Here is a 13,914-nt window from a genome sequence, read left to right on the forward strand (position 1 = left end):
TTTTGTTTTACAGCTTCTATCAGGGACTTTTTTTTTTTTTTCTCATTGTAAATGTGAACCAATCATTTTTATCCTTTTGTTGCTAGCATCCTCGGACTCTCTCGCTGCATAGCCCTGTCTACATCTGATTTTTAACTTAATTTAAACAATTGTTCCAAAAAACCTCCCATATCTGTTACTTGAAGATGCTATGATAATGTATAAAGTCAGAAAATGGAGAGCGTGTGTGTGTGTGTGAGGGATATCAACTTTTGCCAAAAAGGAAAAAAAACATCACCAAACTGTTACAATTTTAGGCAGGTTTTTAATTGTGTAATGATTGAGTATTGTAACATTTAATGTGAATTCAGTTCATTTTACTCCACTCTGTTCCACTCTTATAGAAAAGTTGATGTAAGTAGCTGTAAAGTCCACATTTTATTCCTGTTTTACCTTTTTTGTCATAGCCTTTTGATCATGTTTTAAGCTCATTGTAGATTGAAAAATGAATAAAACATTACAGGTAACTCATTGGCTTTGTGTGTTTTCTCGTTCTCTCTCTCTCTTACGCCACTGAAATGACAACACCTCTTCTTCATTTTGTTTTATTAATTACATTTATTTCACGGCAGCACAGTGGTTAGCACTATTGCCTCACAGCAAGAACATCCCGAGTTCAATTGCCCCATCAGGCCGGGGTCTTTCTGTGTGGCGTTTGCATGTTCTCCCCGTATTTGTGTGGGTTCTCTCCGGGTACTCCGGCTTCCTCCCACATTCCAAAGACATGCAGTTAGTGGAGATGGGTTAATTGGTAACTCTAAATTGCTTGTGAGTGCGAATGGTTGCCTGTCTCTAAGTGTAGCCCTGCAACAGACTGGTGACCTGTCCAGGGTGTACCCTGCCTCTCGCCCTAAGACAGCTGGGATGGGCTCCAGCCTTCCCCTGCAACCCTGACAAGGATAAACTAAAGATGGCTGGATGGATGCATTTATTTTGGAGCTTCAGCCACGGTGCCTCTCTTGCCCGATTTACAGCATTCTTAAACACAACTTTATTTCCTGTAATGGGAGAACAAACATGAGCTCTAAATTTTATTCCTATATCCATGAACACCCCTGAGAACTGAATCAACAGAGCCCTGAAAATACTTTAAGCTGGAAAACAAGCTGGTGTTATTAAATTCATGTGGGCAAAAACAGGGTTACAAAAATAAAAACTGGAAGGCTTCCCCCTGAATGTGATGTAGGAGGACTACACTACAGACATGGAGATGTTTGGGTGTTGCCTGCCGCCCCCTTATCTTTGGCACAAACTGTATTGTCAGCTGCTCGCCAGCAGGTGAGGCTGTGTGCATTTCTCCAGTCCTAGCACATTGCATGCTGCTTGAACATTCATCACACTGAATAATTTGACTAACACCACATGATTCATATTCACCCCTAACACAAGGTGCCGAACAAAAGAGGTGGGGGGAAAAAGGAGGCTGTTCTGCTTGGTGAGTATTCAGTTTATTCTGTAAAGATTCAGAAGTGTAGAAAGGATGATACAACAGTGCTTTATGATCAGACTATTTCATAAAAGTTTAAGTCATCATAACACCGTAAGTCCAGATTCCATTTATCTCAAACCAAAATAAATTTGTAACATTCGACACAAGTGCATACACTGCTGGTAGGAGATGAACCTCCAATTTCACTTTGGATGGTATAGCACCGTTCTTAGCTATTAGCAGCTTGACAAAGATGCAGCTTAGTAGGATTCATGTAGTGACTGTATGTTCATATAAACAAGAAAATTCAGAGGAGAGCAAAGATCTCCTCATTTGGCTCTCTAGCTAGCACAATATCTCACTCTGTCAGTGTCTAGGGATCAAATTGATAATTTTGCTTTAAACAACATTTTGCCAGTAACAATATTTGATACAATTACAGCTTAAAGTTAAACATCTCCAAGTGTACAGAAAGCAGCACAAGATTGTTTCACAGATATAGACCAACAGTGACCATCAATGCACTGGCATGTTTTATCTTTTTTTATCTTTTTTCTTCTTCTCTTCTGGACAGCACAGTAGCTGGAAAGCAAGGTGATGGACAGACAGGTCATATAAACACATGGACAGAGCTGAGTAAGGCAACGTTAGCGTGACAGGCTTCTCTCTGTTCAGTTTGCAGGGCAGTGTAGTGTATTGATCTTGACGGAGCAGTCAATACCTTTACTGTGGAGCAGTGTGATTCTTTTTTTTTTTTTTAGCATTGCTGTCTTCATTAGTGCATTGTATATAGTCTCTTGCGTGTAGCTGAACTGCAAAAGTGATCACCAACATTTATACAGATCTAAATAAAACATGTTTGATTGCATCTGGACTTACAGTGACTATAGAAGAGTAAATAGAATTGAAAAACCAAATAAAGGAGAAAAAAAGTAAAATTCAAGGCAGTGCTGAAGTACTGGTTGCTAAAAAAGTAAAAAATATCACAAAGCCAACAATAACATATCCTTGACACATCATTTGTTTGTCCAGTCAGTACAAACCCTCTTTTATAGTGCAGTTTCAATCATATATATATATTTCTCCCTCTGACCCCAGAACAATATCTCTCGGCCCTATCCTACCCTATCTTCGCTCATTCAAGTCAGTTTTCCAGTCAGTGTGCGTCTTTTCTCTTTCTTGTCTTTGATCCCTCGTACTGACCTCATTGTGCACCCTCCCCACACAACCACAAAGAAGCATGAAAGGCTTAAACATCACAGGACTCAAAGGTGAGAAGTTCTTTCTTTTGACGATGGCAGGAAGTGATGGCAGATGGAAGAAGAAGAAGAGGAGGAGGAGGCGGAGGAGGAGGAGAAGTAGGAGGAGGAAGAGGAGGAGGGGTGGGGGGTATTCACAGTTACAGTCAGAGTCCAACGGTCCAGCTACAATCACATCTGCTGTCATTATGAACACTCTTTTTTTTTCGTTTTTTTCTTTTGTGTTAAGACCACGGCCAGGGGAGCGAGCCAGCTTTTGAACATCATGGTCCTCTGGCGAGAGCAGGCCTGCTTCATCACACCTCCAGCATCTCCATCCTCAGGCGATCCCTGCTAACCAGCACACGCAGACAGACAGGCAAACAAAACATACACAAACCGTGAGGATGCGATTGGATCATTCTGGTTGTATGGCACTGCTGCAGTGTGTTGTAAAATTGAAGGGCTTTTTTTGGGGTGGGGGGTAGCACGGTAAAAAGACGCCTGCGTATGGCTTGTCTTGCCTCTCGGAAATCTAACTCACCAAAGGCAATTGTCATGATTTATTCACATATGTTAGCATGCGCTCTCAATCTATAATTCAGCGGGCCAGACGCCTACTTATCTAAAAATAGCTTCTTAAACACAGACCTTTGATTGCCTGAATAAGCTACACAGCATGAGTACTTGTACCCACTTCTCCTGCTTTCTTTTTACTGTACATCACGCAGCAGTCACTACAAACAACAAGCTGTCACCCTTTCATCACTCCACCTGCCTTACGTTGTTTTTGTTTTCTTGATTGATAAATAGCACCGAGCTTGTAAAATATCACAAGGCACTGTGAGTGAAATGTGTGTTTCAGTGGTGTGCAAAAAGGATTGCTGTGACTCGAATACCTGGCCTGATTGGAATCAGTCTGTTGTTCAATGAGTGACTGACTAGCCACTGGCTGCTGGTGGTCCTCCGCTCGGTCTGACCAGAGATCCTGCAAAGCTCCCGGCTGCCCCAATTCGTCATGCTGGCCTCGCTCGCCGCTCCCCTCGGATCCCATCAGGCCCATCAGCGGTGAGTATGAATCCTGCCACACAACCCGCTGACCTGAGTTCAGTCCTGCTTCTCCTTCAAGGTGCTTGTTCATGTCTTGCTCAGCAAGTTTCTTTTTGGCCGCCGGAGCGTCCTTGGGTGGCTCGAGCTCTGCATCTCCGTGACCCCTCGCATCCTCCGACTCCGCAGGCGGCCGCTGGTAATTCTCCAACCACTTCAGCTGCCCGTTCTTGTGGCTGTACCGGCTGTCGCTGAACCAGCGCACCACCTCGGACTTGGGAAGGCCCGTCTGGATGCTTAGCTCCTCGTACTGCTGGCTGCTGGGCCAGCGGGTGTTGGAGAAAACCTGCCGGAGGATGTGCAACTGCTGCGGGGTCTTGTGGCCCCAGGGGGGAGAAAAAGACGCCTGACAAGCCGACCCCTCCGCAGTTTCGGACTTGTGTTCTTGATGCGCATTCTCTGATGTAGCCTCTGGTTCAGTCATCTTCAGCCTCTTGAAGTTGATCTTGATGGGGTCAAGCTTGAGCTCGGGGCAGCTTTTGTCCCCGGCAAATGCGTCCTCCTCCTTAATGAGCTGCTGTAAGATTGACATGCCTTTGATGGCAAAGTCTTTGTTGCTTTTACCTTCTTCAATAATGGATGAGCTGCTTTTTGCAATGACAGTGGTGCTGGTGCTTTCCGTTGGGGATTTGCTGGCATGATTCAGGTTAGGGACACTGTCATTACAGGTAGTACTGGGATATTCACTGCTAATACTGCTGTTGTTGGTCACGTGGATGTAATTGTTTTGATCATCGTCGGGCTTCGAGGCGTGGGCTGGCTCTTGTGCACTGATGATGCTGCTGTCATGATTGTTACAAGTGATGTTAGATTTGCTGGTGTTGTCAATGGACTCTTCACACTTGTTACTGTTTGAACCTTCCGATCCGATTGGTAAACTGTTGCTTTTGACATTTGGTTTGCCGTTGGTGTCAGCAACACAGTGCTCATCATTATTGCTAATGTTGGCAGAGCAAGTGGCAATGCTGTTGATGCCGTTGGCTGGGCCGCTGTTGTGCACCGGTTTCCTGGTGAAACTGTCAACACCATTACTACTGCTGGAATAGCTGCTGATGCTGCTGCTACTGCTGCAACTGCTGCTGCTACTGCTGCTTCGAATGTTGCTGGTGCTACTGACGCAACCGCTGCTCCCAGCCATGTCCAGGCCGTTGCTCTTTTCCGGCTCCACAGTGGGTTCAGTATTCTTGGTCAGTACCTGTGTAGTTCTGACTACAGAGGGGAACTTTGGGGGGACAACCGGAGTAGAATACGAGACCCGGGTAATGTGGGGGTTGGTTGACATGCTGGCCTGTGTGGCTATGACTCCGACAGACCTGGCCTTTACACCACTGTATGGAACTTTGGCCATCTGAAAGTTTGGTCCTTTTGAGCCTGGATGGGCAGTTACAGTGTGGTGGGTTACGATGTGATTGACGTGCCGTGGTGTGGTCGGTTGCTTCTTGGGTGCTCCACCTTGGAACACGGTGTTGAACATCTTCCTTCTGGCCTCTTCGATCTCTTCAGGAGACCAGCTTATGCCCTGCTTGAGTCGTTGGGCAGTAAACCACAGTTTGATCTGCTCTTCGGGGAACTCTGACACCACTGTTAGGTAGCAGAGCTCTGCTTTGGTCGGGTAGGGAAACTTGCCAAAGGATGTCTTGAGAAAGCTGCTGGTGTCCATGGCGGCATCGTAGGTGGGGATGCTGCTGAGGGGGATCATTACCTTTGGAAGGTCTTTATTGGAATCAGAGGAGGGGGGAGAGTAAAGGGAGGGAGTGTGCTGGTGAAAGACTTGGTTGGACACTGTCGTCGCAATCACGTGAGTGACAGTGGTCCTCGGCATAGCTGGGGCACCAGAAATACTGAGAGCCCCGTTTTGGAGTTCAGGCACATTTGTCAGCATGCTGGGGTCTACATCCTTTCCAGTGTCAATCTTCCGTACCTCCACAGTGTGAGAAACCACAATCTTTTTGTGCTCCCCCTTGGCTTTCATCATCTTTGCAATTGGTGTTTTGGTGAGGGAGATCCCAGATTCTCTGTAGTCTTCTCCGCTGTCCGTGAAAAGGCTTTGCTCCACAGTTGTTACGCCATCCCTCTTGTTGACGGCTAGAGAGGCAGTAACGAGGCCCTGCATTATCTTCGGGTGGGCCTTGGCGTTGTGCAGAGCGAGAGCCTCGAAGCGGACTACTGACACCCCGCAGTTCAGGCAGTAGAAGGTGGGCTGGGCCCTGAAGTCTAAGTGGCAGTTGTGCATGTGATCCAAAAAGTAGTTGAGATCTCTGGACTCGAAACGGCAAGTCAGACAGCTGTACGTGCCTCCTTTCTGCATCTCACTGCCACTTTCAGATTTGGAGGAGCTGTGAGAGAAATGCCCAGATTCTTCTCCAGAGATGCTGAGTATGCTATCTTCTGGGATTGTTGGTAGGAGTTCTGGTAGCGAGCCCAGTATGAATTCCTCACGCACATGTTTGGATTTGGATGGTATCATGCAGGGTACAGTGGATTTCCTCTTGCTGGCCATGGTGCAGCTTTGTGTAAATGGGAGCGTGAGTGATTGGTTGTCCGGTGTGATGAGAACAGAGGGCGGGTGGATAGTGGAGAGGGTTGAATGGAATTTAGTGTCATGGACCAGCCACTATGATATCACAGTGTTGCTTCATGCCTTCTGCCACTTTAGGACTCCTGCCACATGGACAAGTTTAACAGCTCCCGGGGGACCTGTGAGGAAAGAGTACAAAAGAAGAGAGAGGTGTGATTCGTTCATCTTTAAAAAGTGCAAAACACAGCGAGTAAGAAGCAATGAGAGGAGGCAAAACGGAGGAATATAATGTGAGATAATTACATTTATTCATTAAACTTGAATGCCATGCAAATCAAAGATAAAGACCTGACAAAGATGAAAAGCAGGTATATGGTCTATGCTTCCAAATGAAAAGAATGAAACATTTTCACATATTACAGCGAGCGCAGTGCGGAGGACGCTAACAGCTCCACACAGGGTAATACGTGTAGGTGGAAATTCAGTGTGATAAGTGTATTTATCAGCAATTACAGCACCAAAGTAAAAGAGTCAAGAGCTTTTTTTTTGGAAAAGATTTTTTTTATTATGATCATAATCAAAGAGGAAGGTCACCTTAAATTACGGTACAGAACGAGGTAACATGAATCTCGCTCGCTAGGCAGATTATTCAAAAGTGATCAGAGATCATGCACAAATTATTGGTTATTATTCATCTTTTAAAATGATTTTAGGCTGATTTCATAAATGCCAAAAAAATATTTAGCATTAAATATATCAAGGCGAAAGGCATAGGAAATATGAGAAAGCATTCCAGTAACGAGTATATTAATATAATTTAGAGCTTCACTAACAGACAGTAAAACACAAACACGCGCACTTTGAATACACACAGTCAGAAATGACTAGTCTCACTGATATTTGTTTTTTTCCCCCCACGGCTGCCTTACGATCGTCCCTTCTCGTCGCTGCTAACATGTGTCTTCTGAAATGTATTTAGTAAAGCTTTGCCATATTGACAAAACATCATCAAAATGCTGCTGGTAAAATAAAGATAAAGGTAGTGTGTTAACATAATGGTGCTGGGTTCCTTTCAGTCCTGAGATCTCCGTTTCCTGCATTCAGGAAAGGGTTAATATCATTAAATAAATATTGTCCCTGGTGATTTTCGCACCCGCTGAGTGAGCTGCACTCCACTGCAAATTGATAGTGCTCACTGTATCTAACCCCACAGACTCTTTCACATTGTCTCAGCAGCCACAAATATGCAAAATATGCGCACAGATTTGTCTCTTACAGAAATATTCTCTTGTCATTGTGCGTGTGCGATTAGAAATGAGAATTCTTTTAAAAAGCTAATTTTTGATTTTAATTTTTTTTTTTTAAGGGGAGAGCCGCACTATATTCCGGCACTGTCACATGCGCAGGTCGTCCCGCCCTGTTCCTCTTTGGTTTGTTACAATAAAGCACACATATGAAGGTTAAATTCAGTGAACAATATTAGTCCACTCTTGGATGTGAGCCATTTGTTTTACATTGCACGTTACGGCGTACCTTCCGGGCATAATGTAATGTGGAAATGGAAATTAGGTGACTTGCGTGTCTGGTGTGTGTTGCAGCAGCCAGCTGACAACAGTACTGTTGAGGACTTGAAATATTCTCATAAGGTTACTACAAACACATCCAAAGCTAGATACAAGTTGGCGGCTCAATCCGTCTCATCCTGCATTTGTTCAGCCAGCAGCATGGCGATGCGTGCATGCATACAAACACGATACACACATCACTGAGTGCACAAATCCATTAGCAAAACACTTCCACAGGCTTTCCCTTTCTATAACACTCCAATTATACGGATGGATATGGATTGTCACTTCAGTCTTCAACATTTCCCCTCTTCCTTCTTCCCGTTTTTATAAAACGTGCCTCCGTTCTCTCGCAAACATTTAACAAAGTTTGTAGGACAAGATGACAGACACACTGCAGTCCGCATTTGCAGTAGAGAGGATTTGAGAGTCATTTTACCAGCCGTAAGAGCTAAACACAAAAAAAATACCCATGAAAAAATATCAAAGTAGAAGCGCAGCTCCGCAGTCTCTGCCCTCTGAATGAACTTCTGACACACGCGCAGAGCCTCTGTATTTCACTCCTGTCTTCTTTTCTGAGACTGGAGAGGCACTGATGTGTGACACGCTGCTGAAAACGGGTCTCATCCAATCACCATCTTTCTATATCACTTAAGCTTTACCTTCTACCACAGGCTTATCACCCTGCGAACGACATCAGCCGCATTAATTTCCCCCTAAACCTACTTTCCTTTCAAATCCGGCATACCTCAAACACGGCGTGCTGCCGTTTGCTGCTTACAAAGGAAATCGTTTCACATACTTCCAGCACATATTTTTTTGGCACGCTGCGCTCGCGCTAACTGAAGAGCACTTTCACAGACTTTTCATTTTACTGCATCCACGTGCGCGTTCACCACGGCTGGCTGGTTGGTAAATAAAAGATGAACCTGTTCCAGAATTAAAACCCTCAAATGACTGCTCAACAGTACACACTGATCCCAGACAGGCTGTGACGTCCTCCTTATAACTGCCTCTTTTTCATTCCTACTGATGGCTGCTGCTTTCTGACAGGAGGGAAAAAACTAAAATGAAAACAAAACAAACAAACAACAACAACAACAAAAAAACTAGGTCACCAGCATCTTATGCAGTAATCCCGGTTCACTGCATCCAGACGCGGGCATGTGCTGTATGTTTTGCCGCCAGAGAGGTCATGATATTCTCTGACAGCACACTCGATTAACCCCTGGTGAGGACACGGGGTTCGCTGAGGCTGTTCCACGGAACGAGGGATTTAGACGTCAGCTTTCATGCAGCAGAGGGATGTAGTCATGCACATCCGAAACATCTGTGCGAGAGATGTTCCTATGCTATAGAACTCAGCGAAAAATCAGCGCTCGCTCCGTTTGTCTGAGCTGCCCCAATCGCTGCGCTCATCCAACATGGAGCACATTATGTGCCAGGATGTGGCACTGCGACTGGCGCGGCAGCCCCTGTGACGAGACAGACGCCGGCCCAGTACAGACGCTCTCCCCTCCCCGAGAGAAACAGTCCACTTCCTGCATGAGAAAACCTGAAACAAGCCAAAAGTTGAGAAAGGTTACATAAAGAATCAGGTCACCTATCTAAAGAATGGGCTGCTTTATCTGGCGAGTGAGACGTGCGAGCGGACACAAGACAAGGGCTTCCCAGACAGGGAGCCATTGAATGGTTCCCTCTGAAAAGCCTGGCCTTGTGTTTCAGCGGCGAGGTAGACAACGCTCAGACGATCACTGTCCTCGGTGTGTTGTATGTCCTCGCAGTGGCACCGTCTCTGTGGGTGGGTGGAGGGGGGGGGGGGGCACACGAGGAGGAAACTCTTTTCATCTCATTTGACCAGAGGAGTTGTATCTGAAGTGAGGGAAAGTGGCAGAGCTCTCAGACGTGTTTTTCCGAACACCCACGCTCCAAAGGGGGAGAAATGGAGAGTCCTCGCTCGCTGGACTAAAACCACGTTTACGCCGTTACACTTTTTTTTTCTTTCCTCCCCCAAAAAACAAGCGTTTCCAAACAAATGGGATTAGGCCAGGTTTAAATTCTGATGGGGTTTATACGTTCCGCCCGATTTAATAGCAGCATTAAGATTTACAGCCTCATGTGCTCTTACACCATCATTTCCATAACAATATTATATTTACATCTCATTAATATTTAATTATATCCCCGTCTACTTTTAAATGGCAACCACGTGAGTGCTACCACCTTTTTTTTTTCCATGCCAAAAAAAAAAAAAAACAGTTGAAAGAGAGCAGCATGTATTCCCATCCATCACCTCATAAACTGCTGCAGTAATTACAATATTACAACACGAAAAAAAAGGGGGGAAAAAAACCAAAAAAAAAAAACATGCCCAATCTACAGCGAGCTGCTGCCAGCGGAAGAGGGAGGCGAGGCTGCAAAGTGGTTGCTAGACATTAAAATTTAATTCAAAACAGTCTGATGACTGATTCAAACACTCCCAGATTGTTGGGTCACCTACAGTTGACGCGAACGGAGACTGGTGTTTGTGTTGTGCCGCCCGTTCACATGAATGAGAACGCGAAGGCTGGAGGAGGGAAAAGGACAAAGGAAGACAGAACTCAGACATTTGGGAGTGAAGTGTGAGGATGACTGACGATGATGACAGGCTGTGCTGTTTCAATATTCCTCCCCGCTGACACGCTTGTGGGCACGCAACTCTCTACGTTTGGTCCTCACACACTCCCACCTCACCTCCGCAACATTTAGCACCTGCACCGTTCTGAAAAATCGCTCTCTTTGAACTGAATAACTGGCACGGAGTCTCTCGGTGTGACAGTCACAGAAGTGCTAAAAAAAGGAAAAAGAAAAGGAATAAATTCTCGCACTTATGACAACATTTATTTTGTGTGTAATTTGCTGTGACAGTGATCCACGGCTGTCTTGAGAGACTCCTTCAAAAAAAAAAAATCTGTTAAAAAAAAAAGAAAGACTTTCTGTCTGCTGGGGGTTGGGGTGGATTGGGGGGGGGGGACTCCTGACAGATACATTTTAATGATCAAAAAAAAAATCTGTTTGGCAGGAATCTTTCCTGCCAAACGTCCATTAAATAGATTAACGCCATGTGAGTGGATCAGCTGGACACCCAAATATAAGCCAGAGACAGAGAGCAATTACTGTCTTGCACAGAGAAGAGATAGGGAACAATGGCGCCTCATTTATAAGGGAAACGTGACTCAGTGCTGGGAGCCTTTACGCGGCCGACTGTCGAATTGTTCGGTTTCCACCGCGTCTGCTTGTATCTCGAGCCCGTCATGACGCGCCGCTCCTTCCTGACATCTAATGAGGGGCAGCTTTCAGTTTTGGGGACACCTTTGTGCGTGCGTGCCAGCGTGAGTGTCGTGCTCCAGCGTTACGTGTGCTGAAAAACAATTCAGAGACATCAGGGTCATTAGAACCACGCTGACAGAGCGCACGGGTCTCTCCACAGCCCGTCCAGCCGAAGACATATGAAGAGGTTTCAGTGTGTGGTCTCAGTCTCCATTGTGGGCTCTGATTATTTCCTTTCCATGGGTGTGTTTGTGTGCGTATTAGTGTCTGAATGTCTGAGACGCAGGTGTTGTCAGCCAGCTCGTCCACGTCCTCCTCCTCACGCACGCCCCCCCCCCCCCCCTTACCTCCATGACTGCAGCCTCGTCCACTGGGAGACCAGTCGGTGGTGCCACTCATGTGTTAACATCGCCATGGCAACGCCTCTCTTCCCCTTGCCCACCATGCCACACACACACAGAGAGCAGAGTCACTCATCCACACCCACCCAACCTCAAGACACACACACACGTGCGTGCGTGCTGAATTCCTTGGACTGCATCCGGTGCAGGACAAACTTAATCCACATGCCCCGCCAGCCATCTTTGAAAACTCCATTCATGGCTCAAGTCTCTTTCAGTCAACTTTGGGTGAGGTCTGCAGCAACAACTTTGCTTCCCCCCCCCCCCCCCCCCCCTCTCTCGATCACATTGTGGGGGAAAAAAAGAAACTCTGCCGCACTGTTCTCATGCGTGTGACGGGCGGATGAAAGGAATATCACAGCTGAACGGGACACAAATGACCTCCCGTCACTGTTTTTATCTTGCTAAATCTGCGCGGAGGCCCGGTGACCGAGGCGGTACAGTACATACCTACCGCGCTCTGCCTGTCTGCCGGCATCTTTTTCGGACGGCCCTGTTTTGTGTTAATATGACCGCTCGCTGTTGAAATGTCTACATTGTTCTGCCAACCCTTCTACCCGTGACCCAAATGAATGACAGACAAGTAAACGGTGGTGCGCTGAGAATAACAAATAAATAAATAAAAAAAATCTGAGTCATGCATCTTTTTAAAAAAATCACTTTTCATGAATAAGTTCTTCAGTTTTGTAGCCAAGACTACAGGCATTCATTTGGCAACTTAAGAAGAAAAGGAAGAAAGATGGCGGCATATCGCACATTGTACTGTCCATCCTAAAATGGCTGACATCACAGCCTCTTCTAACTGCCAAAGCCTGGTAAATGCCAGCTCCTGCTGACCAAACCTTTCTTGCATGGGACAGAAAAAGTGGCAGGGGCTCTTTTTCCCCACTAGCCCCGAGGTTTTTTCCCACCCATCAGTGCACGGACGTTTCTTTTGGTTGGAACTGTGCAAACATGCTGTTTTAGTGAGCCTTTTGAGCGGTCCGGGCTTCGATACGGCATTGGTCCGCTGACAAAAGCAAAACCAAAAAGGATGAAAGACCCAAATAAAAGTGAACCTGCTTTGAACGCCGACCTTTTTGGTGGGAGAAATAGGACTCGGCGTTGTGTGTTGGAGAATTCTCTGTGAGGATCATGAGGTATGCCGCTATCATGAATGCTTGTTTATATAAAACGGCTGGAAATAGATCTGGTTGGCATTAGATAGTTGATTTTCTTCTCCGAACCCAAGGAATGTTATACACTCCATGTCAGCTAAATCTGCAAATCATGACCATATGACCTTCCTTGGTATTCTCTGGCACAGGATTCGTTTTAAGCTGTGGGAGGCACACACACAAACATAACATCCACAGCGACTGCTATTGGAACTCAGAACACCACATCCTTAAAAGTACAGTATGCCAGGTATATGGAGGGATGGCATGGGCAGAGATGCTGTATTTTTTGGAGGGGAGTGGGCACTCTTGGCCCACTACATTGTGCCTGTGTATACAAACACTCCGCTGTGGCCATGACGAAAACTATGAGCTGTGCCTAATTGCAGGGAGTGCGGGATGAAAGGCAATATGCCTGGCCTCATTAGAGCAGTTCCGAGAAGGGAGATGGAAGACCGTTCCCAGGGATCCACAAAAGGGAATTGACATTCCCCCGGTGTAAGTGTCCTGCTAGAGTGAAAACCTCCACACATACTCAACTCACCGGGCCAAAGCTGAACCCGGTCTGCCGGAGCAGCACAGCGAGAGCTCATTTACCTTTGTTTTTGCTGGTCATCACACAGCCTGCAAATTAACTATTGGAGTGCAGAAACGTTCACTGGAGACTGGACTGTGCCCCACAAAGCCCCAAAAAACACCTCCTGTCTGAGGAAAACCTCTGTGGCAGAAGAGTTGCGCAGTCATTTCCATGACCCAACGTCATTTCTAATAAGCTCGCATGGTTAAACAATTAAAATACATTCCAAAAATTACCATGAACCATGCCTGTCTAGCTGACTGCTTGAATAATTTGGGGTTGTCTCCTGTGCTATGGACACTGGACCCACAAATGATTCACAGAGGCAACATTAGTCAGCGCAGAGGTCCCTCCCCTAAAGCCAGAGACAGACACATGGCAGTCAAAGCTGGGTCAATATTTATGTGCAGATAAATGACAATGTGCTCTACAGGAGCGAACACTCACATATACACGCACTAATATATATATATATATATATATATATATATATATATATATATATATATATATATATATATATATATATATATGTCAATGGATCATTAATAGTGCACAATTTGCGAAATATCTG

General features: G+C 45.7%; 1 protein-coding gene across 4 annotated transcripts in view; it reads right to left on the reverse strand.

The window, feature by feature from the left end:
• Positions 1 to 13,914, reverse strand: part of zhx3a (zinc fingers and homeoboxes 3a) — a 15,030-nt gene continuing 1,116 nt past the window's right edge. For 2 of the 4 annotated variants that reach the window (XM_085159541.1, XM_085159539.1), the window contains exons 2-3: positions 3,606 to 6,510; positions 1 to 3,060 (exon numbers count right to left, since the gene is read on the reverse strand). In XM_085159541.1, the coding sequence (XP_085015667.1) occupies positions 3,024 to 3,060; positions 3,606 to 6,313 (2,745 nt within the window). In that variant the 5' untranslated portion in view covers positions 6,314 to 6,510 and the 3' untranslated portion in view covers positions 1 to 3,023. Of the gene's footprint in view, positions 3,061 to 3,605; positions 13,794 to 13,914 lie in introns of those variants that run through there. The other 2 variants (XM_085159542.1, XM_085159540.1) reach the window with 2 other exon arrangements.

The sequence above is a fragment of the Neolamprologus multifasciatus genome, chromosome 5, assembly GCF_963576455.1.
Source record: "Neolamprologus multifasciatus chromosome 5, fNeoMul1.2, whole genome shotgun sequence".
Lineage (NCBI taxonomy): Eukaryota > Metazoa > Chordata > Actinopteri > Cichliformes > Cichlidae > Neolamprologus > Neolamprologus multifasciatus.